The sequence below is a fragment of the Lissotriton helveticus genome, chromosome 8, assembly GCF_964261635.1.
Source record: "Lissotriton helveticus chromosome 8, aLisHel1.1, whole genome shotgun sequence".
In the NCBI taxonomy this organism is placed as follows: domain Eukaryota; kingdom Metazoa; phylum Chordata; class Amphibia; order Caudata; family Salamandridae; genus Lissotriton; species Lissotriton helveticus.
Genome location: NC_136069.1, coordinates 48,327,946 through 48,355,333, shown reverse-complemented (window position 1 = coordinate 48,355,333; position 27,388 = coordinate 48,327,946). Strand labels below are relative to the sequence as shown.

The following is a 27,388-nucleotide window of genomic DNA, read 5'->3' as shown; positions in this document are numbered from 1 at the left end:
CGAGGACGGGTCCTTGGGCACCTTCTGCGGCGCTGTCGACTCGACAGCCTTCTTCGACTTCGGAGGGCCGGAGGGCGACGGAGTCGATGAGGTAGCAGGCTTCGTCAGTTTTGACGGGACGTCGGCCATTTTAGGTGTTGTCGAAGCCGTAGGTTTCGGTTTCGTTTTTGATGGGACGTCGGCCATCTTAGGTGCTGTCGAATCTGAAGGTTTCGGTTTCGATACGCGCAATGGCGTCTCCGCTGTTGTGTCCGTGGCCGGGCCAGAAGGCGGGGCCGGGGATAGCGGTGCAGGGTCGTGGGTAAGGCCGAGTGGCGATCCCGTGACCTGAGCCTGAATCATGTAACTTTCGGGGCATAGCTCCTCCTCTGAGCTATCTTCCGCGGCCCCATAGACTTCTTCGTCGTCCCCTACCTCCTCGACTTATTCAAGGTCTTGGCTTTGTTCCTCGACTTGTTCCTCGGGATCGGCCTCAACCTCCGTCGACGGGGGTGAAATCTGAAGATGATGGCTTCGGCCTTCTTCTGCGGGGTCGTCGAATATGTCGTCGGGTGCCGGAGCCGCTCGCCGGGCCTCGAGGCGCGCCGAAGCTTGAGCGTTTTCTTTGACCTGAACTTTGAGCAGGCCATGCCGTTGTCCTCGTTGTGGTCCGGCGAGAGGCATTTGTTACAGACTGGATTCACATCCATATGTGGATATTTAGATCCACAGACGGGGCAGAACTTGAATGGAGTTCGCTCCATGTTAAGGTCGTCGGGGTCTTGCTGCGACGATAGGGCCTCGATGTCTGAAGAGTTACTTGACTCCGCAGAAATCCGACTCGAAGAGTGGGATGATGGCCGAGACCGCACGCTAACAATACCGACGCAGGGAACGAAGGCCTTTTGGCCTTAAGTAGTAAGTTTTTTTCGATTCCGACAAGGAGTCGTCGAAATCACATCCGAACCCAATGGCGGAAAAAAACAATCTGGGGATGGAGTCGATGCCCATGCGCACTGTAGTCCAGGGGAGGAGCCACCTATCTCGTGATACTTCGAAGACTCTTCCAGGACAACAATGTGCAATCATCCGGACCCAACACTAGGCGGCGATCTATGCTAAAGATATGAATTTAGCAGCCCACATGCCTCGAACAGAGGTGTTTCCAGAGGCCAGCTGTCCCAGCAAACACAGTACAATAAAGGTGGAGCACAGACCACGTACAACAAACAGAGTAGAGGGGGCTATCGCTGAAACAGCGCAAAAGGCAGAGGTCGTGGAAACAACAGCTCCCAATCCTCAGCCACCAACAAACAGTGACGCCTTGTCACTGCCCCCGACCATACAACACCTGTCGGGGGGAGACTCCAGCAGTTCCTACCAGTCTGGAAGTCCATCACCACAGACAGGTGGGTCAGAAAGCTTATTCAGTACGGTTATTGTCTGGAGTTAACATCCACTCCACCCAACATACCCCCAAAACACTGTCCTATGTCCGCAGAGCATTTGCACTTATTGCAGCAAGAGGTACTCGTCATGCTGCAAAAAGGGGCAATCAAGCTCGTACCAGTGGAACAAAGAGGCACAGGAGTGTACTCCCTGTACTGCTTAATCCCAAAGAAAGACGGGTCCCTCAGACCCATACTGGACCTCAGACCCCTAAACCAGTACATTCTATCAGAACACTTTCATATGCTCACACTGCAGCAGGTTCTTCCGTTGCTCAATCAGGGGGATTTCCTCGCAACTTTAGATTTAAAGGATGCATATTTTCACATTCCACTCTATCCGTCACACAGAAAATACCTCAGATTCACCATTCAGAATCAACATTACCAATTCAAAGTCCTCCCTTTCGGAGTGACCACAGCGCCCAGGGTATTCACAGAGTGCCTGGCGACAGTGGCTGCGCACCTCAGGAGACAAAACGTGCACGTCTACCCTTATCTGGACGACTGGCTTGTCCAAGCAAAGTCGAGCCAGCAGTGCGCCGCCAACATGTCCCACACCATTCATCTTCTTCACGATCTGGGATTCTCACTCAATTACCCAAAATCACACCTTCAGCCCGCCCATATACGGGACTATCTGGGCGCCACAATAAACACTCTGGCAGCCAAAGCACAGCCAAAATCAGTAAGGGTCAACAGCATTCAATTGCTTATACAAAAATTCAGACCACAACACTCGCTTCCAGCACGAGTGTTCATGCAGTTGATAGGCATGATAGCCTCCTGCATCTTCATAGTCCCGCATGCGAGACTACATATGCGTCCGCTTCAGGAGTGCTTGGCACATCAGTGGACTCAGTCTCACGGGCAGTTGAAAGACCTAGTATTGGTGACCGGTCGTGCATACAACTCTGCAACTGTGGGAGCTCATAGCCAGGTATTAAGGATTGAATGTGGCAAGGGAAATGATCTGGTCCTTGTTAATTTCTACAATAACATCTTCGATGCCACCAGAGGGAGTATTCTGTTCCCTTTGGAAAAAGAAATCGCCAAGGCCATGGGCACTTCTCACAAGACGACGGACATCCTTTGGGCTGGGGATTTCAACCTGCAGCCATGCCACCTATCAAAGGGGAATCCCTGTGGCTTTGGGATGGAGCTGGACATCCTTAGCGGGGGCACTGACAAGGGTGAGGATTTTCCCCATTTTCCACATTGCCACTATGGCTCTGTTTTGAACAAACTGCTACTTAAATTAGATCTACTCCTGTTAAATTGTAATAAAAACAACCAGAATGCCAGCTGCCCTACTTTCACAGGGAGGGAAGCTGGGACTTTTATCGATCACATCCTGTTTTCCAGTAATGGTGATTACCTAAACTTGTATGTGAGAGAAGAAAGTCTCAGTGATCACAATAGCATCTGTGTAACCCTTCCTGGTAGAGGTGCCATAATAGAGACCGGGGAATCATGTACCACTGAAATTGTTTCAAGCAGACCAAATGGCCCGAGGATTAAATGGACAGGGGCCAATTCTGCGGCCAAACAAAGGGAGGTCATAGTTAGCTGTAAAGCTGAGATCAGTTACTGCTTGAATGATGTTATTGATCCTGATCTCTTGTTATCACAATTCATCAGTATCAATGTTGTTATTGAGGGTATTTTTAGAAAGAAATTGTCAACTAACAAAACTGTAAAACTGGGTTGGTTTGATAATTCCTGTATAGTAGCCTTACGGGATCTGAAGTTTGCCTTAGGGTTCAAACCTCGAGATAGTAATAGAATTAAACAAGCAAGGGCCAACTACAAAATGGCTATTTCTAATAGGAAAAAGGTCCTACAGAGAGAAGCATGGGACAAGTTGAACGAAGCAGTTGAGACTAAAAACAGTAAACTCTACTGGGAAATAGTCAACAGCCCATTTTTAAATACAGAAGGCATCCCGGAAATTACTTCTCATGTTGCATGTGAGGAGTGGATTATCCATTTTACTAAAATTTTTAACCCTGAAGGGATATTATTAATTCTACCTCTTGTTGAATCGTCCCTATGGACACCTATACCTTTGGGGATAACCCTGGAAGAGGGACTTGAAGGCCTTGCCAACAGTAAGGGGGGAAAGGCCCCGGGCCCCGATGGGGTCCCTATAGACTTATTAAAAGCTGTACCTGACCTGTGGGCCCCCATTTTGGTGAGGACCTTCAACTGCGCAGCCGAAGGTAACATTCCCCCTTCTTGGGGCCAATCGGTTATTATCCCCTTATTTAAAAAAGGTAGTAAAACCGAGGCCTCCAATTATCGACCTATTTCTTTATTGGACGCCTCAGTAAAGGTTATGAGCAGAATTCTGCTCACAAGGCTAGAAACTTGGGCTGAAGACATGAATATTTTAACTAAGGTGCAATATGGCTTTAGGAAAGGCATGGGCACTTTAGAGCAATGTGTAAATTTGGACCTTTTAATCAACAAATATACAGTAGCTAAAAAGGGCAACTTATTTTTATGTTTTGCTGATTTGAGCAGCGCGTTCGATTTAGTCGATCACGGTATTCTTTGGCAGGTTTTACTGGAGTTAGGGGCACCGAAAGAAATAGTCAATTTTTTGGCAAGGCTCTACGAGAAACTTTCTTGTAAAGTCCGATACGGTACCGTAGGTGAATGCACACCATTTTTTAAAGTGTCAAGGGGCATCCGGCAAGGATGCGTGTTAGCCCCTCTTTTATTTTCCCTTTTTATTAATTGTGTTGATCGCACTTTAGCCACTATACTGGCAGACGCTCCGCTGATTGGCGGCAAACCTGTCACAATCTTATTATATGCGGATGACGCTGTCCTTTTATCCCGTACTCAGATAGGTTTACAGCGTCTCATTAACAGTTTTATGCTGTTTATCCAAAACAGGAGACTCTGTGTAAATAAATCCAAGACCTATGTCATGCTGTGTGGTCAGTCAGCTAATAAACTGAAGTCCAGTTTTTATCTAGATAATGACAAAATGCTTCAAGTCAAATCATTTTGTTACTTAGGAATCACCTATGCCAACGACGGGTCTTGGAAATCCGAGCTTGATAATATCAGGATGAAAATGTTGCGAACTACCAGCAGCGTATTTCGCTTTGCCTCCAAGTTCGGATCAAGAAGTATCCGAGATATGATCAATATATACAATATACGCTGTGTTCCCTCTGCATTGTACGGGGCGGGTGTGTGGGGCCACATAGATGGCACTCTCCTACAAAAAGATGAAAACAAGTTTTTAAAAAGAGTGTTATGTGTCCCCCAGTCTGCTTCTGTCCAACTAATCCATGACGAGGTTGGGGTCGAGTTTATTTCTGACTTAGCAGCCGTCTGCCCACTTTTATTGTGGCGCTCTATTTGGGCTAAGTCAGAGACTCGATTCACTCAAGAAATTATTCTTGATTGTATAGGTTTGGACTTCTCATCACGCATCCTTTGGTTGAAATATATCCACTTTTGGTACAAAACTCTGTTTGATATCGATGTTTTCCTTGACCCTGAATTGGCGGTTGAAATACCCAAAAAAGAAATTAAACAAACTTTTTTAAAGTATAAAAAGAAAGGGCGAGATGAGGTGTTCGGCAAGTTGGCTACTGTGAAGTTTTATAAGGAACTTAGTTTACCATCGGGGTTCCAAGTCTATCTCTCAATGGTCAACCGTCCATCTCATCAATTTGTCCTAACTCGTGTTAGGTTGGGTATCGTACACCATCTTGTTGCGTTTCCAGTACAGAAACTCAAATCAGAAACTCCCTGCCCATGTGACAACATTTCACGCCAGAGCTGCTGCCATTTTTTACTTTTTTGCAAATTTTATCACTTTTTAAGAATAAGGTACCTAAAACCTATTTTCATCAAATACAATATACGGTCTTTTAAGAATGCCCTTGTTTTATTATCAGCCCTAGAGAGTGTGGATATTTGTTTTTTTGTTGCCACTTTTATTCTGAAATGTACAGCTGCCAGGAAATGTATTGTATTGCCATAATCTTATATGCTCCTGTCTGTACTTATTTGTTTTTAAATATAGTTTGTGGCAAATCATTATGTAATATGTCTTTTTACTCCGGGTTTGATTCAAACTGTACAGCTGCTAGGAAGAGTATTCTCTGCGATAACTATTTTTTAGCCTTGTTTGCACAGGTATGCTCCCCTGCCTTCTAGCCTTCAATGTTTAATTATCATCCAACGTATATATTGCACCTGAAGTCAATTTTATTCGATAAGTACAGCTGCCAGGAAGTGTCTAGAGTTGCCATATTTTTACACTGTCCTGTCTGTACTTATCTGTCCTTTATGTTTACTTTGTAATTTATAATGTTCCATGTCCTTGGCTTGGGGTTTGTTTAAAATGTACAGCTGCCAGGATATGCACTTCATGTGATAATTACTTATTCCTGTTTGCACGCGTATCCCCACATTTTCTAGTTTACTATTATATCTCCAAGTACGAACTGATGTCTAGTATTGCCATTATTTGTCTCTCTTCATATGAAATTTCCCAGAGTTCTCTTGTATAACTTTGCCTTCTTATAATAATTTTAATGTAATGAATTGTATTATAAGTTTTGCTTGTATGATTTGTACTTACAAATCGAATAAAAGCTTTTGAAATTGAAATTGAACTCTGCATTGGTGGAATCCACACAACCTTTGCAAGGGACGACCGTTCCAGGAGCCTGTGCCACAAATCATCCTAACAACGGACGCATCTCTCCAGGGATGGGGAGCTCATGTACTCCACTACACGGTGCAGGGACTATGGACAACGCAGCAAAAGAAGATGCACATCAACCTCCTAGAGCTGATGGCAATCTTCATGGCAATGAAGGCATTCAAAGTACATCTGTGCAACAAGGTCGTGTTGATCTGGACGGACAACATGACGGCAATGTACTACATTCAGAAGCAGGGAGGTACACACTCTCCACAGTTGTCTCATCTGGCTCAGAGCATGTGGAAGTGGGCCATTCAAAGGAACATATTCCTCATGGCGGAACACCTCCCAGGCAAGGACAATCAGATGGCGGATCTGCTCAGCAGTTACAGCCACCAAATGCACTAGTGGGAGCTACATCCATCAGTACTCCACCCGTACTTCCAGCAGTGGGGTCATCCAGAGATAGACCTGTTCGCCATGCGGGAAAACGCAAAATGCCAAAGCTTTGCCGCCAGGTTCCCACACCCAGAGTCGCAGGGCAATGCGATATGGATGAACTGGTCAGGCAGATTTGCGTACGCTTTTCCCCCAGCACCTCTAATACCGCTGGTGGCACGCAAGCTGAAGCAACACTCAATGACGCTCATCCTGGTTGCTCCAACGTGGGCACGCCAACCATGGTACACCACGTTTCTAGAACTATCTGTGGTACCGCATCAAAGGCTGCACCTCACTCCCAGACTTTTGACGCAGAGCCATGTCGACATTCAGCACCCAGATCCGCAACCGCTCAACCTGGCGATCTGGCTCCTGAGGTCTTAGAGTTTGGCTACCTCAACTTGCCTCCAGACTGCATGGATATCATAAGAGAGGCAAGAAAGCCCACCACCAGAGCATGCTATGCGGCAAAATGGAAGCGGTTTGTCATTTATTGCGTAGACCACAGCATAGACCCGCTTGACGCGTCTACGCACAACATAATTTGTTATCGGTTACATCTTTACAAATGCAATCTAGCTTATGCTTCCATTCGGATACATCTATCCGCCATAGCAGCTTATCTCCAAAACAGGCAGCATCTCTCACTCTTCAGAGTGCCTGCCATTAAAGCCTTTCTGGAAGGACTCAAACGAGTCATTCCTCCCAGTACCCCACCGGCTCCTGAATGGAACCTTAACGTGGTCCTCACGCGACTAATGGGTCCACCTTTTGAGCCTCAACATTCATGCGAGATTCAGTTCTTAACATGGAAAGTGGCGTTCCTGATAGCCATTACGTCACTAGAACGCGTTAGTGAGCTCCAGGCACTAACTGTACAAGAGCCATTCATACAAATTCACTCCAACAGGGTGGTGCTGCGCACTAACCCTAAGTTTCTTCCAAAGGTGGTTTCACAGTTCCATATCAATCAGACTATTGAACTGCCTGTGTTCTTCCAAAATCCTGAGACAGTGGCGGAGAGAATGCTCCACACTCTTGACGTCAAAAGAGCTTTAATGTATTACATTAATAGGACCAAAGATTTTAGGAAGACGAAACAACTCTTTGTTGCCTTTTCCGCACAACATAAAGGCAACCCCATTTCCAAAGCAGGTATAGCCAGGTGGATCGTTAAGTGTATTCAGATTTGCTACCAAAAAGCTAAGCGCACTTTAACAATCCCCCCAAGAGCCCACTCCACCCGCAAGTTGGGGGCCTCCATGGCTTTCCTTTCCTTTCCCTTTAGAGGACATTTGTAAAGCAGCCACATGGTCTACCCCACACACATTTACGAAACACTACTGTGTAGATGTGCACTCCAAACAGCAGGCAGTTGTAGGGCAGGCTGTTCTAAAAACACTTTTTCAGACTGCTGCAGCTGGCACAGGCGGCTGCCGCTAATGGAGGGACTGCTATATATTCTATGCTATAGATATGAATTCAGCAGCCCACATGCCTCGAACTGAATATGCTACTTACCAGTATGCATCTGTTCTTGGCATGTAGGGCTGCTGACATTCATATCGCCCGCCCTCCTCCCCGGCGCCTGTAGCGGCTGCAGCACTTCCACTTACTCTTAGCATGGTCATCGTTCACACTGTTACACTCCATCTTCGCCACAATGGCTAAAAACAATCTGGGGATGGAGTCGATGCCCATGCGCACTGTAGTCCAGGGGAGGAGCCACCTATCTCGTGATACTTCGAAGACTCTTCCAGGACAACAATGTGCAATCATCCGGACCCAACACTAGGCGGCGATCTATGCTATAGATATGAATGTCAGCAGCCCTACATGCCAAGAACAGATGCATACTGGTAAGTAGCATATTCAGTCTCACCGATGGGAGAACTAGTAGCTTTGTCATTAGGGCGGGGCGGCTATAGGGGCTAATGAATGCATGTACATAATATGCGTACTGAGGCACTAGACATTTTTAATTTACCAATCTAACATGGTGGGCAGCTATGTTAGATCAAGTAATTCGAAAAGTAAAAACAATGTGCACAATGTAAATAAATGAAGTGAACAGTCCAGCGGAAAGAAAGATGTGTGGGGGGATTAAATATAATAAAAAAAGACAACAAGCATTTTCAATGCAATAGGTCTCGCATTAGGAAAGTTTGAGATATTGATATTCTAAATGACAAATTTTTTATTCATGTGTTAGTTTTGAAAATATCGAAATTAATAGCTTTGTCATTTACAATGCCAATAGTTATAACGTTTGCAAATGTGACACCTATAGCATAGTAAAAGTAAAAGTTATTGTAATTTATAATGGCAATAGCTTAAACTTTTGTAAATAACTTTTGTGAAGATTATGTTCAGTGTATTTTATTGTGACGAAAATCCAAGAACAGAGTGAAATATTAACATCTTTTTGTGACATTTGTAATAAAGCTTGAAACATTGAGAGAACATATTTGAACCAGTTGTTGTTGAATGGTTGCACAGATTGATGCTGTGGTGTCGCTGAGTGATGCTGTGGTGGTGCTGAGTGATGTTGTGGTGATGCGATAGATAGAGAGAGGGAGGGCGATAGATAGAGGGAGGGCGATAGATAGATAGATAGGGTGAGGGCGATAGATAGATAGAGAGGGCGATAGACGGATAGAGTGAGGGCGATAGATATATAGACAGATAGAGTGAGGGCGATAGATAGATAGATAAGAGTGAGGGTGATAGATAGAGGGTGATAGATAGATAGAGTGAGGGCAATAGACAAGAGTGAAGGCAATAGATAGATAGAGGGCGATATATAGATAGAGGGCGATTTTTAGATAGATAGATTGATAGAGTGAGGGGCGATAGATAGATAGAGTGAAAGCAATCATCAAGGCGAGTTAAATTGAGAGGTGCGCTCAAGCATAAAGACGAGGCCTATTTTAAAATATGTTTTTGGTCTCCCTGACAGAATATTATTAGTCAGTGAAACCCCTTCTTGTAACAGATGTTCTGCAAAACATTAGCACCCTTAGAATGGCGACAAGCGGGTTGGACCGGAGTGCAGCAGCAACCCTGACGTTTTAGAGGGGGGAGAGTGAAGCCCGCGATGAGGGCACCCCCTGCCAGCATTCGTAAGCAGTGACCAGTTACCCGCTGGGCATGAGGTGAGCCCCGGGTAGACTGATGTACAGCATGCGTGGCAAAGAAGCTAGGCACGTAAGTCAGCCTGTACCGTGTCCCTGGTACCTGCACGCTGCTGACCAGCAGTGCGATGGAGAGCACTGGCCACAGGTGAGCACGTAGGGGATCGTCTCTGCAGCAGCTGACATGAGGGACACCGCCTGCGGCCTGGTGACAGTGGATGGTCCACAGCGCGAGGCAGTCTGTGGTGGGCCCTCAAGCAGCAAGCAGCACAGGGAAATCTGCAGGTGAAGGCCCCAATGTAAGAGAAAGAGGGGTATGGAAGAAGAGCACCTTAGCAGCGTGGTGCGCCAATACCTGTGGCGAGGGCGAGGTTGGCTGAGCGGAGGCTTCGGGTGGAGGTGTGGAAGCTGAGTCGGTTGTTGAGGTATGAGGGTCCGGTGTTGTGTAGTGCTTTGTGTGCGTGGATGAGGAGTTTGAAGGTGATCCTCTTGTTGATGGGGAGCCAGTGCAGGCCTCTCAGGTGGGGTGTGATGTGGCTACGTCAGGGAATGTCCAGGATCAGTCGTGCCGAGGCGTTCTAGATTTGTTGTAGTCGTCTCAGGAGCTTGGTTGTTGTTCCTGAGTAGAGGGCGTTCCCGTAGTCGAGTCTGCTGGTGAAGAGGGCCTGGGTGACGGTTTTTCTTGTGTCATGGGGGATCCATTTGAAGATCCTGCAGAGCATACTGAGAGTGTTGAAGCAGGACGCGGAGATGGCGTTGACTTGCCTGGTCATGGAGAGGGTGGAGTCGAGGATGACCCCCAGGTTGCGTGCGTGGACTGTGGGTTCCGTGGCTGCGCCTAGCGCTGTAGGCCACCAAGAGTCATCCCAGGCCGATGGGGTGGGTCCGAGAATGAGGACCTCCGTCTTGTCTGAATTTAGCTTCAGTCTGCTGTCCTTCATCCAGTCGGCTACGGCCTTCATTCCTCTGTGGAGGTTGGCTTTGGCGGTGTGGGGGTCTTCGGTGAGGGATAAGATCAGCTGGGTGTCGTCGGCGTAGGAGATGATGTTGAGGTCATGTTGTCGTGCGATGTGGGCGAGCGGTGCCATGTAGATATTGAACAGCGCTGGGCTGAGGGAGGATCCCTGTGGGACGCCGCAAATGATCTCGGTGGTTTTTTAGCAGAAGGGTGGGAGGCGGACGCTCTGGGTTCTGCCGGAGAGGAAGGATGTGGTCCAGGCCAGGGCTTTCTCTTGGATACCGGCGTCATGGAGGGGTGCTGATAGGGTGTGGGGGCAGACCGTGTCAAAGGCAGCTGATCGGTCCAGGAGGATGAGGGCGGTTGTTTCTCCTTTGTCGTCAGTGGCGGCGATGAGGGCGGTCTCGGTGCTGTGGTTGCTGCGAAAGCCGGATTGGGAAGGGTCCAGGATGTTGTTGTCTTCGAGGTAGCGGGTTAGCTGTTTGTTGACAATCTTCTCTGTTACGTTTGCTGGGAACGGGAGCAGAGAGATGGGCTGGAAGTTCTTGAGGTCCTTGGGGTCCGCCTAGGGCTTTTTCAGAAGGGCGGTGATCTCGGCGTGCTTCCAGCTTTCCGGGAAGGTTGCTGTCTCGAAGGAGCTGTCGATTGTTTTCCGGAGGTGGGGCGCGATGGTTGTGCTGGCTTTGTTGAAGACGTGGTGGGGGCAGCGGTCAGATGGAGATCCGGAGTGGATGGAGTTCACGGTTTTGATGGTGTCTTCGTCGCTGACGTAGGACCAGGCGGTCAGGCAGCAGGTGCGGTTGGTGGTCGCAGGGGTGGTGGACTCGGTGGTGGGTGTGGGGGTGTCGGATTTGAAGCTGTCGTGGATGTCGGTGATCTTGCGGTGAAAGAAGGTGGCCAGGGAGTCGCACAGGTCTTGTGATGGTGGGATGTCGTTGGTGTTGGAGCTGGGGTTGGAGAGTTCTTTTACGATGCTGAAGAGCTCTTTGATGTTGTGTGTGTTGTTGTCTATGCGGTCCTTGAAGGCGGTCTTCTTGGCGGTTCTGATGAGTTGGAGGTGTCTGCGGGTGGCGCTCTTGTGGGCTGTATGGCTGTCTGGTGTTCGGTCGTGGAGCCATTTCTTCTCCAGCTTTCGACAGGCGCGTTTGGAGATCCGGAGGTCTTCGGTGAACCAGGCGGCTTTCTTGTTGGTGTGGTTGGTTGTGATGGCCTTGAGAGGGGGAGGGTATTGGCGCAGTCGTTGATCCACTGTTTGAGATTGGTCGCGGCGGTGTCTGGGTCGGTGTGGTCGGTGGGTGGACTCAGGGCGAGGATGGTTGTCAGTTGGTCCTTGGTGACCTTGCCCCAGCAGCTGCGTGGCAGCTGTTGGGTGCGGTGGTGTGTTGTGGGTTTCTCGAAGGTGAAGTGGACGCATCTGTGGTCGGTCCAGTGGGGCTCGGTGGTGTGGTTGAATGAGACGTGGGGGCTTGTGGAGAAGAAGGGGTCCAGCGTGAATCCATCGGCGTGGGTGGGTGTCGTCACAAGCTATTTGAGTCCGAGGTTGGCGAGGTTGGCGATCAGGGCAGTGGAGTTGGCGTTGTTGTTGTTCTCGAGGTGGAAGTTCTGGTCCCCGAGGAGGATGTAGTCCGTATGCATTCAAGACTATGGGAACACATGGGTGCTGGGCTATAGGGAGCTCATTTGATATTTTTGTTTAGCAGGGTTGGAAGGTGTCATAGGATGATCGTTTGGAAAGAGTTAAGGGTTTACGGTTGTAGGTCTGTATGGCTGAATAAGTCAAAGAGGTTGTGTGTTCTCTCTTCTGTGTAAGGCGTTTACTTAGGAAGAAATGTATGATCAGCTGTGAATAGGAATAAACTTCTTGGGCCATGTACCTTTATCTGCCAATGGCATAAGGTAAAACCATAGGGGCCCCTGCACAATTGGTGTTCAGTCTCCAGGATTTCACTTAGACTCGTAGCCTCACAGACATAATAAGATTTTAATTTAAACGGGGGCACCAAACTGGGTGGACTCCTAGTAACCCAAGTGTTCTACTTTGCACACAATGTACCTGCTACTTTAAAAGCTTTGTATCATAAAGTGTTGTGTTTAATTCTAATGCAAGAAGCAACAGATTTGTAGAAACTCCTGAGCCCAAAATAATCAACACATAATCCTCAACTTATAAATGATTTACTGAAACACCAGCAAGGTAGTAATGCGGATTCTGTGGGAACCGAAGACTCTCTTTCTCTTAGAATGAAACACCTGAAGCGGCGGGGATGAAAGAGCCTGTTATTCGCCAAGAGTGGCTGAGTATGCTTAGTAACCGGTTTCTACACATGCCCTAAAACTGGTCAGCCGTTGGAGCAGTCTGTGAGTGGAAGTCTTACATCACTGGACTGCAAGCACATTGTGAGTGTGCTCTCTTGGAGATCTGCACTGATTGAGACTGCAAAAACAGGAACCTGTCTTAGTGTAAGGCAAGGTACAAAGGTAGCTCAGGGCAATACATACCAGCTCATATAAGTCTGTATTTTAGTACCTCAATTAGCCCAGAGGAGGCTGGAAAGGCTTCTAAATATAACATGAAGCTTCACGGCTCTTGCTCATTATTTGTCTGCATTCATATCATTCAGCCTCAATTATAAAAAGCAAATATCTATTTTTTACTCTGAGCCTTTTGAGAATCATTTGTTACAGTGAATATAAAAAACTTCACCTTCACACCAGTTCCTTTGACTTGTGCTGAGCATATAGTGACTTTTACTTCTGTCTGTTTCGAGCGGATAAGGACTCTCCTTGCTGTCTGTACCAAGCGGATCATGCCTCCAGCTTCTGTCTGCGTCAAGATGATCAGGGCTCTCAATTCTGCCTCTGCTGAGCAGCTCAGGATTCCCCCACCTCTCTGTGCAGAGCAATTTAGGACTCTCCATTCGGTCGGTCTTCAGAGGATACTTCAGACGAGGTACAACCTCTCTGTTTACGGTACACGTGTCCAATTTGGAAATTGTAGCACCTATAAAAAACAAAAGCTTCTTAATTTGAATAAGGCATTATCCACTTTCACTGAGATTTTATTTGTGTGGTGAGTGTACATATCCCATCCAACCTATGGAATTGAAGGAAATTCTTTGTTTTATGCAAAACAGTGTTCAACTTGCTTATAATTATAAGTTTGAGCAAAGTACAGGTTTCCAGACATTTTATAAAATGCAGAGGCGCAATTCTATGTGATTCATTGTTTAGTATGTATAATGTTATTCATCACCTCAGAGGATAATAAAGCACAGTGTATACACCCACTCATGCGAACACACACAGTCTTCCATTAACTTGACACACTTTAGTTTGCTCTGCAGAGGGTGCACATTTTTAGCACACAATGGCCCACAAACCCCTTCTGTAATATGCAGTGCCGAGCGGTGGATCCGCTGGAAATAATGGGACTTCCTCTGCCTTGTGTTCAGTGAGGGACATAAAAGAACAGCCCATGTTCATGTGCATGGAGGAGAAAAAATCTAAAGAATACCTCCTTGCTCTGTCAGTCATTCACAAACCAGCAAATCTTCCTAGATGTCGTAAAGTAGTCTAACCTGATTAATTCCACATTAGTTACTTATGCAGCCTCATGCCACTCACTCCTCAGTGCCAAGAAGCGTTGAAGAATCCAGTAAGATTCAGAAGCCTTAATTAGCACTACCCCTGGTTGGATGTCTTCATATTCCCACAATCTATCTCCTAATTACATCCAACTTAGTCTGGGTTCGAAAAATCTGAAAATATCAGACCATGAAGTAAACAGAGGGCGATAATGCCAAATGCATTTTGTGTAAGAAGCAAAGATGGTGCAGGTCTGTCTTTGTGCATGTGTGTTCTTGTGTCCTCGAACAAGCATCAATTTCCAAGTAACTTTTGCACCCTGTCCGTTAACTCATGCAACACTTGAACCGTTCTTACTCACTTCGGGAAAGGCTGTCATTGTTGCTTCTATCAGGGTCTTCATCCTCCAGAGGGCACAGACCTTCTTTTTCTTTGGATCTTAATGAAAAGACAGAGTTTGCAATCACAGGGCCTAGTTCAAAATAAAAGGGAATGTGTAAGCGATCAAAAGCTCAGTGGGTCCTTTGCAAAGAGAAAAGGAGTGTACACATAGGGGTTTATAAAGAGCAGGATTAGTGAAATAAAGAGCTAAGGGACTTCTTGTGCAATGCCAGTCTTCACCACAATTTATCTTATATATTTATTTTTAAAGTTTTATATAGCGCGAACATGACCCATGAGGGTATCGGAGCGCTTAACAAATGATCAAATAGAAGAAACATGTATTGTAACAACAATATAATTGAAACCGGTACAGGATGTAGTAGCTCCCCAGCTGAGGGAGGGACCACCTTAAGGTCTAATCCGACAAATCAAGACCACAATCGTAACAGGTGGGTAATAAAAATGGGTGTAGTCAATATGCCATTTTGGGCACGGAGAGTAGAGTTCCTTGGTGCTATGGCAGAAATGTCTTCATGAATTGGATTTTAACTTCCTTTTTGAATGATGCAGTTGAGAGATTCAGTCTGATTTCAGGGGCATGAAGTTCCAAATACTCGGGTGATACCAGAGAAGGCTCAGTTGTAATTTTGTTCTTATACAATTTCTGTGGTTTAACCAGTACAGTGCTGGTACTTCTAGAGGATCTGCGTCCGCCAGATAGCTCCAGTTTGTGTGCGAGGTATCTTGGTGTGGTGAAGTGCTGGCCATTATGGGTCATGCAGGCAATTTTTAACTGTATTCTTGCTTCATGTGGAAGCCAGTTTAGAGACTTTAGATGTGGGAGTGAAATTGTTGATTGTTTTAGTTCCATTAGGGAACCCCTCCAGGTCTCTTGGTCAGATCATTATCTGATCCAGTTCTCTTGGACTATCGAGAGGACGCTTCCCCCTAAAGCCATGGCTCAAGGCAGACCGTCACAGAAAATAGATATCCGTGCTTTCTCTAGGGCTTTACTAGCTATGCTGCCGACTGTTGCTCCTAATTCGGAAGGAGCGCTGGATAGTCTTGCCAATTGGATCTCCCAAGGGACGGATTCTGTATTTACACCCCTTCCTAATAGATGAGTGAGAAATGCTCCCTCAAAAACCTGGTACTCTGGTAAACTTAGAGATCTCAAGCAGGGATGCAAAAGACTTGAACGTTGCTGGAGACTGCAGTATTGTCCCCTGGCTAAAATCGCCCTTCGAAGGGCTCAGAGAGACTACTATGCAGCCATTGGGGAGGCGAAATGTAGCTTTTATGCGGAGCGCATTGCTAAAACCTAACAACAACAGCAAGGACATTTTCTCCATTGTCCAGAGCTTTTTATCACCTTGCGCTGAACATACTGCTCTCCCGGCTTCGTTAAAATGGTGCGAGGAGCTGTCATGTTTTTTTACTGAGAAAATACAGACTATTCAAAATAGCCTAGGGATGGGCTCCCCCGAGCAGGCAGAATCCCACACCCCATCCATTTCAGTTCCCATCACGTCAGCTCCCCCATTGATGGAATTCTCCCCCATTACTTTATCAGACACACTGTGTATCCTTAAATCACTTAAGTCGGGCTCTCCCACAGACCCATGTCCGGCTAAGCTACTAGCAGGGGTTGCGGAGGTGGTCAACCCGAAGATAAATATTATTATGAATCTATCTTTACAGACCGTCACTGTCCCATTGATTTGGAAACAGGCTAAACTGCTGGCACTTTTGAAAAAGCCCACTCTAGATCCCACCAAACTCGCTAGCTACCGCCCTATCTCTCTTCTACCTGCGGTGGCAAAGGTGTGTGAAAAAGCTACCTTTAGACAGCTAGACGCCTATGTCGAGTCATCCGGTGCTCTCCACCCACTAAGGGGGTGCCTGGACGCAGGTGGCAGAGCAGCTCTGATTTTACTAGACCTCTCTGCCACCTTCGATACGGTGCCCCACCAACAACTACTTGCCCGACTTTCGAATATTGGAGTTACTGGTTATAACTGGGATTGGCTTAAATCCTTTCTAGAGGATCGCACCAAGCAGGTCTAGGTGCCACCTTTTTCGTCGGCACCCAGGAAAATGTCCACAGGGCTCCACTTTGAGCACTTTACTTTTGAATATTTATATTACACCACTGATCTATCTTGCTGAGGAGCTGGGAGCCAAGATCATAATGTATGCTGATGATACCCAGCTCCTCTTTACCTGGAAGGATAATGACCTGTCCTCGGAAACAGCCCAGAAATGTCTTTCTACTGTCTTCAAATGGCTTGCACCAGCACAAACTTAAATGCAACGAGGACAAGTCGGAGGTCCTCCTGTAGAGATCCATCCCTCCTTCTTTTAGAGAGACTCTGTGGCCCTTAGACTACCCTCGGCCCAACTCAGTGGGCAATCCTGCTAAGAACTTCGGGTCTGGTTTGGTGAGGACCTTGAGTTCTCCGTGCAGATGAAGAAACTTGTGGGGGTATGCTTTGGTACTCTCAAATCACTTAGAAAGTTTTTTCCCTTTTTACCCAGGTCAGCCAAAGAAATGGTGGCCCGTGCCCTTATTTTGTCATGCATTGACTATGCCAATGCCCTGTACATTGGCATTCAGGGCTACCTGCTAAAAAAAACTAAAAACAATACAGAACGCAGCTGCCAGACTTCTGTTGAACATCTCATGAAGGTTAAGCGTTAGACAGCATCTGCGGGATCTGCATCAGCTCCCTGTGGAACATAGAGTGCAATTCAAAGCCCTCACTCTGGTTCACAGCGCCCTGTATGGACTAGGGCCGATGTATCTCAGGAAGCGTTTCGCCTTCTATGTCCCCAGCAGATCTTTGCGCTCGGCCACGCATCGGCTTGCTCTGGTCCCCCGTTTTCGCAGGACGCGTTTGGGGGGCCACTCCCTCTACGTTAAGGCAGCGGTAGCATGGAACTCCCTTCCCATGGAACTGCAGAATACGTAGGACCCTAGGCTCTTCAAAAAACAATTAAACACCCTACTTTTTAATATGCCCATTTAAATCTCAGCTCCTCATTGCCATGGTCACTTCCCGCGCCCGGACACTCGAGTATCTGTGCGCGTTATAAGTGTATTATAACATAACATAACATGAGCCTTGCAGCAGAGTTAAGAGCGCCCCTTAGTGGAGACATCTTCGATCTAGGTAGGCCACAGAGAGTTGCACTTCCATTGTTCAACCTAGAGATCACTAGGGCTTACACAGCAGACTTGAAGTCATTGAGGGGGAGGAAGGGTTTTATTTTTCTTAAGATGCTTATTTGGAAGTTCGCTCCTTTGGTGGCAGCACCGATGGGCTGCCTGCATGTTCAAGTTCTGGCCTAGAGTTATTCCCAGTGATCTCGCGGAATCTAAAACGTGTGGTAAGCAATTAAGAGCTGTTAGTTGAGTGATTGTTTGGTAGGGGCGATTAAGAGGAATTGCGTTTCAAGAGTGTATAGTTTGAGGTGGTTGCAGGGTCAGCCAGTTTTGGTGTTTTTGTAGAGTTAGGTTGTTGTGGATTTTTTAAAAATAGGGGTACCCTGCCTGAGGAAATAAAATTGACAATTGTGCCCCATCATTTCCCTGTTTCTGCCTGGTAGCCATTTTTCATTCAGACAAGCACCCATTTTCATGTGTGTCATCCATTTTGTCTTCAGACCCACGAGCAAGACACCCTGCACCTGGCATCTCAGTTCATTGACCACACATTCCTGTGGTTCTGCCAATTCTGGGAACCAGCAGCAGATAGTTCCTGTTTTAAGAAATAGTTCCTGTTCTTGACTAAAAGTCAGAGATAAAACCCCCGGATGAGGAAGGGCTTTCAACTGAAAAGAGCAAGAACACATTTCAACATCAGGACATGCCCATACCTTGACACATCTTGTTTTGAAATTACTGTTTGTCACTTCTGTTTGCCACTTCCTTTTTCTTTCTTTTGCCTACTGATTGGATATGTATAAATATTCTGCTGTGTGAATGAAGCTTTAGACTACTCCTGCACCCGCTTGGTGCTGGAGCTCTCCCCTAACTCGAGTTACTGAATAAAGTCTTTAACTCTGAACCACGAACTCTTCTCTCTTTACCTTTTTGATAGCATTCTAGAAAATCCGATATATGAGGTAATATTATATTTGACTAATACTAGGCTTCCCCAACTTGGAGGGAAGCTCCCCGGTGCACAGCACTGAAGAGACAAAAGTCTAAATGTTATAGTGAGTTCATCATGTAGTGAAGTCAACAATCTTCAAAGTTTCCACATTTTTATTCCAACTCATTGATTCCATGAGTACTTCATAACGATTTCACAGTGATGTATAAACATGCGTCATCAAAAATAAATGATCCCAATGCATTTCGGGCTGGCCAACAGCCCTTCTTCAGGGGAATGCTCTACAAAATAAAGAAAGCCATCTATCACTGGACTGTCCGTGAGAAAACCATCAAGCTCTGTTAGAAATACGAGTGTGGGTACAAACACGTCATCATGCTCATAAGAAACACCCTGTGCCTCGACCTTAAGTTTTGTAATAGTTCATAAATTAAAAGCATGTGAGAGGGTTAGTCGCAAAAAGGTAAATTGCCAAGACGCAATAGAACGCAGCCGCAATGCAAAAAACAAAAGTCGCCCAACCCACGTACTCGAAAATCAGAAAATGAATGTGTGACTGAAAGAAACAAGTAAACCCAAATCAACCTAACTCACGTGAATAATCACATCACAATAACGGCCTGATGGCGAGCACCTGCAATAACATAAACGCGCATAAGTAAAAAGTAAAACTAAAACATGACTCAACGCTAGAGTATGGACTCGGTCCTCGGGAGAGGTACTTACGATAGTCCGACTGCTTTGAAAGCCTCAATCCGCGATCGGCTGGGAGAAGACAGCCGCTCGTGTGTGGGTAAGATTAGTAAGCGTGCAACGTGCAAGGTGAACATAAAAGTAGGACTAGAAAAGTGAGGGGTGTGGTCCCCGCATAGGGGGCCAATGCCATCGCCACCGGTAAGGAGTGAGCGTTACGTTGCGACCAACTGCGGAGGTCCGGCGTTTTTGGGAGCAGATAGGAGAGCTGGGAGAGTAGAAGGGCTAAAGAGTAGTAGTTTTCTACAGACGGTAGGTCCAGGCCACCAAAGTTGCGGCTGGCCATAAGTTTGGACGCAGCTAAGCGGGGGCGGCTGGAACCCCAAACGAAGGCCTGTATTCGGGTGTCAATGAGGCATAGAGTAGTCAGAGGCACTATGATGGGCAACATTCCCTAGGTGTAGGTAAAGCGCGGCAGTGTAACCATTCTTACCGCCTGTACTCTGTCGAACATGGGAAATCCCAGGAGGGACCATTTGTCGAAGTATGATTTCATCTGCACGAATGTAATTTGGCTCATAGACAAGTCAGACTTTGGCTTTTCTTCATGGACGGGGCAGTAGAATGTAGTAGTGCCTTTTATCACTAGAGGGAGTCTCAGTGGAAGAAATACTTTTTCTCACTCATTTCTAGATTATGTTGAAATTGGAACAAAGTAGACTACAAGTTGGTATAAAGACCACAATAGTGAAGAACTGTGCCGGTTTTGCCGAGTGATTATGGAATATGGAGAATACTTGCCTGTAGTACTAAAAGTACAGGCTAACTCTCACCTTTGTTTCAATATCATAGATAACCATTTGTGTCTAAATTGGCACAGGACAGGGACACAGCTATTTTTACAGTTATCCTTTCGATATAAGAAGTAAGGACACCCTTGACATAGGAGGGGTAAGCGTTCATGTGTGGTTTTGTCTAGAAAAAAACAGCAGTATGTTCTTTCTCACTGTAAAATTTCAACATTGTATACAAACATTGTGATATACTGTATTTACAGATAGAAAAATCTTCAAAATATCTACTAAATAAATGAATCGGTGAACTTGCGGTCAAGGAGAAACTTGCCTTTCCAGGATTGGGAACTTAGCAAAGACTCCTTAATTGGAGAAATCATGCTTCAGTTCTAAGACTTAAAGATAAGGTACACTTACCGTCCTTACTCCATATCTGTTACCCTGCCCGCATAAATGGGCTAACTATCATTTTTTTCAATACACCGTTTTTTAACACCATGTTTGATAAATAATGCCAACGTAGTGCTGCACTTCCTGTGCTTTCCTCTCCTCCTTTTTAGGCAAAGTGTGTCAATCAACTTCATGAAGGATTTGCTTACCTCTCTCTTTCAAAATCTATTACCTTATGCTAATTTCACATGGGGGTCGTTTGTCAGGATTTAGAATAATTATTTGAATGAAATTGTCCAGAAATACATGTAACACTATTAAAGTGATGTGTTATTTTAACAAAAGCTGCATGTAATGACACCATCCTGGAGATACTTATGCAAAACATTGGTCTCCCTGTCTCATATGCAGTGTGTTTCCTTTTTATATGTATCTATGTAAATACATTTGTCAATATAAGTATTTTTGTAAAAAGCATTAGATGTGTATATTACATGTCTTTTTATACGGTATATATATTGTTTACAGCCCTGAAGAAGCCCGTGCTGGGGGCGAAACGCGTAGGCTGTGGAGTTTATGAATCACAATAAACGTACTTGAAAACTACGCCATCTGTTTGGAGATTCTTCACTCCTGTCATCTATTTATGTTAAATGCATGGCATCTGAAGCCAGAAACTTGTACTGTACACATTGCTTCTACACATATGTATCAAGTCATAGTCATAGTGGAGTGGTGTGGCTCACTGGTTAGAGGCGGCAGACCCGGAAGCAGAGGACGGCCCGGGACCAGGGTTCAATTCCCGACGCGGCAGGGTCGTGGACCAGGGTCAGCGGACTTGACAATTCTCGCTTCGGTGTCTACTCTAACCAGGGATCACACTCGGCAACTCTGGGCATTAGCTTGCCTCATCTCCACAACGGCCCCCCACATACGCCGGGGATGCCTGGTTTCACCTTGGAGATACCCAGTAGGGACCATCTCACAGGGAAAGCAAGGACGGGTTCCCCAGCGGTCTACAGCGCGGAGATACCCCATGTGGGGTGATTCATGCGCTTTACAAGACATCATTACATTACATTACATTTACAATGTTAGTGGCATTTGGATTTCTAGTCCTACCCTGAGAAGCATAAAGTAATACAGTTCATAACTTCTATGCATATGTTTATAAAAAGGAATGTGAATTAAGAAATGTAATTACTGAAATAAGAATGTGCACTGAATATGAAAATATTTAGCACCTATTATAATAGCCTTAAACCAGCCAACAGTCTAGTTAGGTACATACTGCTCAAATGTTATTGTACTTTACCCATCGACAGGAAGATTTGGTGAATTTCCTTCATCACATTTGTGTAAAGATCCTTCTGCCATTTGTGTAAAAGCTCCTGCTCCACCTGTGAGAAACAGGCAACAACATCCTGGAACGTAAGCAGCGCCTGGAAGAAGAAATGGAATTACAAACATTTATATCTTACTCAGAAACTGCACAAAGTCAGGTACGATGTAGAAGACAAAATGTGTTCAGCATCACAAACAGTCTTGGGTGCAGGGGTCATCTATTACAATTATATTGATGTTATGACAAGAGAGTGATGGTCTTAGACGAGACACACTTGGTACCCATGACAGATGATGCACAGTATGTCAATTTCACACCAATAAAGCATAGATAGTTTTACGCAGGATTAAGCTCCTATTGACTGCACAAAGGACCAACTGGCGATATTGTCCACACCGTTCTATTTATGGGGAATTACTGGATGTCGAGAGCCCCCTTGATGCCAGCTGAGGTTCCAGTAATTAGAGACAGAACCAAACATGCAGAAACAGAGGTGGTTGAAATACATTCCAGGGGCATCAGTAGCAAACGTTGCAGGTACAAAGGTAGATTGTGCTCTTCACTTCTGACAGGTGTTAGGATGTGTCCAACCTTGAGCTTCCTACTCTTGTTGACAGAGGAAGCTTTGAATGTTCTGAATTTCTTTTTTTTTTAACTTTATTAATTGTTCGGATTATATTATAATCCACAGTGTACACATTTCTTTTGAATTTCTCAACGTGAAGCTGTTACATCATTATTCAACATGCGCATCGTGTACATATAGAGTACGGGTCATACGCGTCTTTCGCTGTCAATTCTTTCATTAGTAGCAATATCGAACGGTGAAACTCAAAGAGCTTCGACTGGCCTAGGGTCTTATGGGGGGCACACATCTACTCCCCACAGGGCAGTTCCTCCTCCCTGCTATTGAAACCAGGAGCAAACCCTATCTGAGTGGTGTCTGAATCAGGGCATGGTGTCGTAAACATTTCCCAGTTCCTTGGATTAAGGTGGGGGCCCACAGCATCTAGCAGGTAATCTACGAATCTCGGCAGCAAAAACATCAGTCAAGTCACTCCAAAGATCAGCTACAGGATGCTTAAGTAGCCCCCTGCGATTATACTAAGTCAGGTGGCCCCCTCCACTGCTACCCATTTTATGACCTCTGCTTTCCATCTGCACAGGAGGTCCCTCTGGGGATCACCAGTGCATTGCTATGGCACAGTGGGCCAGCACCACGGCCCGGTCCATGAACCTGATGCATGCCCTCCAGTACGTTGGGCGAGCACAGAGGCCCAGCAGGAAGGCCTCCGCGGAAGGCAGTCAGTTTTCATCCAGTGCTCCCCGAGCCTCTTGATGACCTCCTTCCAGAAACCTGTGATACCCATACATGTCCAAGTCATGTGCAAGACGTCTGCGTCAACTGTGGCACAAATGTGTGGTGTGAAGTTAGTGGTGTGCAAATAGTTAAACTGAGTATACCAGAATTGGGTGCTCCTAGTCAGTGTCGGGGTGAGCCACAGCGGATTGCCATTCCTTATCTCTGAGGTCCCACCATAGCTGAATTTTCAGCTTTGAAAGCTTTGCTCCAGGCAGAGGGAATTTCCAGCTTTTGGGACATTTAACTTGCAGATGGCCATACACCAGACTGGAGCAACTGCACATCCCTGCTAATTTTCTCTCACCCTGGGCACAGCTTATATGTCGTTTACAGGTATACTGGGAAGATCTTGAGGAAGAAGACCCGGCCTGATCCTAGATATGTTATGGGAGTGAGAAGTGAGTCTGAAATTTTGTAAGATGAACAACAGATTAACACCTTCAATGCTAAGGCAATTCCCGCTGGATGCTGAACTATGACTTTTCCCATTGTTCATGACAAGGTCAGCTCGTCATAAGCACAGCTCCAGTGTACTGCATGACGAGCTGGCCTTGTCATTAGCAAGGAAGTGGTTAAGGAGTCTCTTTTTGACCGTCTAAGCCTAGATATAGCTTGAACATGATGTTCGTATCATTCAAGCTTATTTTTTCTTAGAGGACCTAAAAACCTTGGTGCTGCATTTGGCTACCTACGGTAAAATAATTACAGCTCGTCCTCCAACCCTTCATTTGCTGGACTTCAGAATAGCGACAGCTCATGCCTATCCCATTACCCTACTTTACAATATCCACAGCTCATCCCCATCCCCAGGCCCAATTTAAAATATCTACAGCTCAACCTCATCCCCTTCCCCTGGCATGCTGTATCTAGAGTAGGCCAGATGATGGACAGGAGGATGAGCGGTAGGGTTTCCATAGTAGACCAAATGAAGGGGATGAAGACAAGCGGAATGTATTCAATAGCAGGGAAGGTGAAAGGGACATGGGTGAGCTGTACACCTCCTACAGTAGTCCAGGTAATGGGGAAGAGAATTAGCTGTAGATATTTTATATTGTGCCAGGTGAAGGGGATGAGCTGCAGATTTGTTTTCACTTTTTTCTTTATTGAGTTTTTGCACAGCTGCCATACAATCTATTCAGTCATTATTTATTGCAACAATCATCTACTTAGTACTGCAGGTCTTCTAAAATCTGTTCACAAAACCTGCAGTTTCACACTCTGTTCTCTAATCAATAATCTTATCATCAGCCCCACTGATAACGTAATATTTTATAATGTGAGGGTGGATGCGCTTATATGCACTGATGTGCGTTGGTATGTAGGATGCTAAACGCACACAGTTTAGTGGTCATGTTACCACCCAGGTCGAACAGCAATGACCCCTCTAGTGTTCTGTATCCTATAAAACGTAGTCTCTGCATTTTATGGTCTTGAGTCAAATCGTGGAAGCTCATTATGGTACCATCCCCAGAAGAAATCATCCAGTATCAGGATTCCATAGCCACCCAAGTGGGGCAGGTCTTTTACAAATCTGGTGCTCAGTGCCACTATTGGGACCTCAGAGGGATACACGGTCTTGCATGGTCTTTTACTGAGGCATCACGTCCAGTGAAGCTCATAGTCTGGGGCACCAAGTCCTCCATGTAAGCAGGGGCTCTAGAGTATCTTTAGCACCACCGGATGTCTGGTCATACAGTAGAGGAGTGGTCTTCAAACTTTTTAATGCCGCACCACCCCAGTGAAAAAGAAAAATCACCTGCCCCCCCCCCCCCTCTACATTTGTCACAATTATTCTATTAAACTTTGCAATGTTTAAATAGGTCTTGACTTATTTAAACATTACAGTTAAGTTTTGCTACCGTTTTAAAAATGCAATCAAATACATGATTGCCAAACATACTATTCCGGCCAGGCAGGCCTTGCTAAAATGTAAAAGTATCCACGGTGTGATTATTAGAAACAGCGGTGGAGGTTTTGAAGAATATCTGATGTCCCTTCCCTTTTGACACAGACTCCCAGCCAGGATATAAATGACAAAAGATGTTAGTGATGGCCCCTGACATTTTTTTCTGCTGAAAACAAAGCACTGTTATCAGCATAAAGCTTCCTTTGGCCAGAGTCTGGCGCCACCTCCCTCCCTCCCCATCACTTGCGGCCCCCAGTTTGAAGACCCCTGCAGTAGAGGATAGGCACAAGGGGCCAGATACCCACCGACGTGATTAATAATAAAGCATTCGCGTCAATTACTGCGTAACCAATAGTGAGCTATGACATCCATGTGAATTTTTTGTACGTTTACATAGTATTTTAATTCATCCAGAAAGGAAATGCTTAAAAGCATTGTTCATATCAGCAAAATTGTAACTTCCCTGGGCCTAAAAATGCATAATAACATCATTGCATTTAGTCCAACTAAAACCCTAGTGAAGATATCTACTGAACTATCAGAACAATGCTTTTAAAGAACAATAGCTTTTCAACATCTGTTAATAATATTGCATTAATTCCCTTAATTATGGCATCAACTGAATGAGTATCAAATTGATTAGACAGATGAAGATTTTGAGCAGTATCCTAAATACATATGTTTCTACAATGAATTCACACATTGAATGTACTGCTTTTATAACAACTTAAGGACATGCATGTTATTTTGCATTCACATTTACTCGGTTCTCTGTGCGATTCATTTGAGGGTGTTTAACTTTTGTAAAATAATCATATCACTATCTTTATTAGCAGCTCTGCCTGTTTTATTTATTTATGTGTCTTATAAAGCGCACAGTCACCTTGCAGGCATCCTGGCGCTAAAGGCTCAAAGAGGGCGAAAGTGTCAGACAGAACAAGACAGAGCGGGCAGTCACATATCCTAAGGAAACAGCCAGGTTTTAACCCTTTTTCTGAACGGGAGAAGCTCATTGATTTGCCTGATTTCGCACGGAAGCAGGTTCCACAGCTTTGCTGCGGCCACCTCAAAAGATCTGCCCCCAGATCTGATCTTCCTAAACCTAGGCACTCTCACCAACCTAGCCACTGAGGAACGAAGCATCCTGGATGGGGAGTACCACGCAAATTTAGATTGCAGGGGAAGAGGGCCTATTCCGTGTAAGGCCTTAAACACGAGGCAGAGGACCTTAAATTGAACCCTCTGTCTCATGGGGAGCCAGGGCAGCTTCGCCAGGGCCCGCATGTGCTCTCCTAGGAAGCCCCAGGACCAACCTAGCAGTCGCTGATTGCAGTCTTTGGAGCCTATCCAGAAGGAAACCAGGGGACTCCAATAGCAAGGCGTTACAGTAGTCCAACCTACTGAGGATTGCGCACTTTGCCACCTGGGCGCGCGCCTGGGATGGTAGTAATGGCAAGATCTTCCGCAAAGACCGCAGAATAGCAAAACAGCAGGAGGTCGTCTTTTTGACGTGCGTCTCCATGCTGAGCTTCTGATCAAGCATGACCCCTAGGTTGCGAACTGATTACACTGGCCGCACTTTCGTCTTTGTCTCCGGAGGCCAAAAATGTTCTGGAAATGGCCGAGAGATCTTATTCCCAGTGCTAAAAAACACCTCCGTCTTCCCAGAATTAAACTGGAGGGAAATATTCTTTAGCCAGCATGACGTATCACGCAGACAGTTGTGGAATACTTCAACAGGTGTTGATTCCTCTCCCTCGAAGGAGAGGATCATCTGCGTGTCGTCAGCATAGTTTATTATTTTAATTTTATAGGCTTTAATAAGTGAGATCAGAGGTCTTAAATATAGGTTAAAAAGAATGGGACTAATTGCTGATCCCTGTGGCACCCCGTGTAAGACACTGGAAAAAGCCGATTGGAAGGGAGGCAGGGATACCGCCTGCTGTCTGTCCTGCAAAAATGACTGAAACCATCTCAGAGTGCAGCCTCCCACCCCAGCATCACTTAAGCGGCCCAGCAAGATCTCATGGTTAACCGTATCAAAGCCGGCAGACATGTCAAGCAGGATCAAAACCGCTGCCTGTCCCCTGTCTGCACGCCTTTGAAGCTCGTCCACAGCAGTGACCAACGCTGTTTCGGTCCCATGAGACGGCCGGAAACCAAATTGATCTT

At 45.9% G+C, this 27,388-nt stretch overlaps 1 protein-coding gene across 2 annotated transcripts in view; it reads right to left on the bottom strand.

Annotated features, from left to right (window-relative positions):
• The window catches only part of LOC144772338 (uncharacterized), a 111,367-nt gene that overhangs the window by 51,797 nt on the left and 32,182 nt on the right, over positions 1-27,388 (bottom strand). For both annotated transcript variants that reach the window (XM_078656583.1, XM_078656584.1), the window contains exons 2-4: positions 21,918-22,044; positions 14,585-14,695; positions 13,343-13,639 (exon numbers count right to left, since the gene is read on the bottom strand). In XM_078656583.1, the coding sequence (XP_078512709.1) occupies positions 13,343-13,639; positions 14,585-14,695; positions 21,918-22,044 (535 nt within the window). The remainder of the gene's footprint in view (positions 1-13,342; positions 13,640-14,584; positions 14,696-21,917; positions 22,045-27,388) is intronic.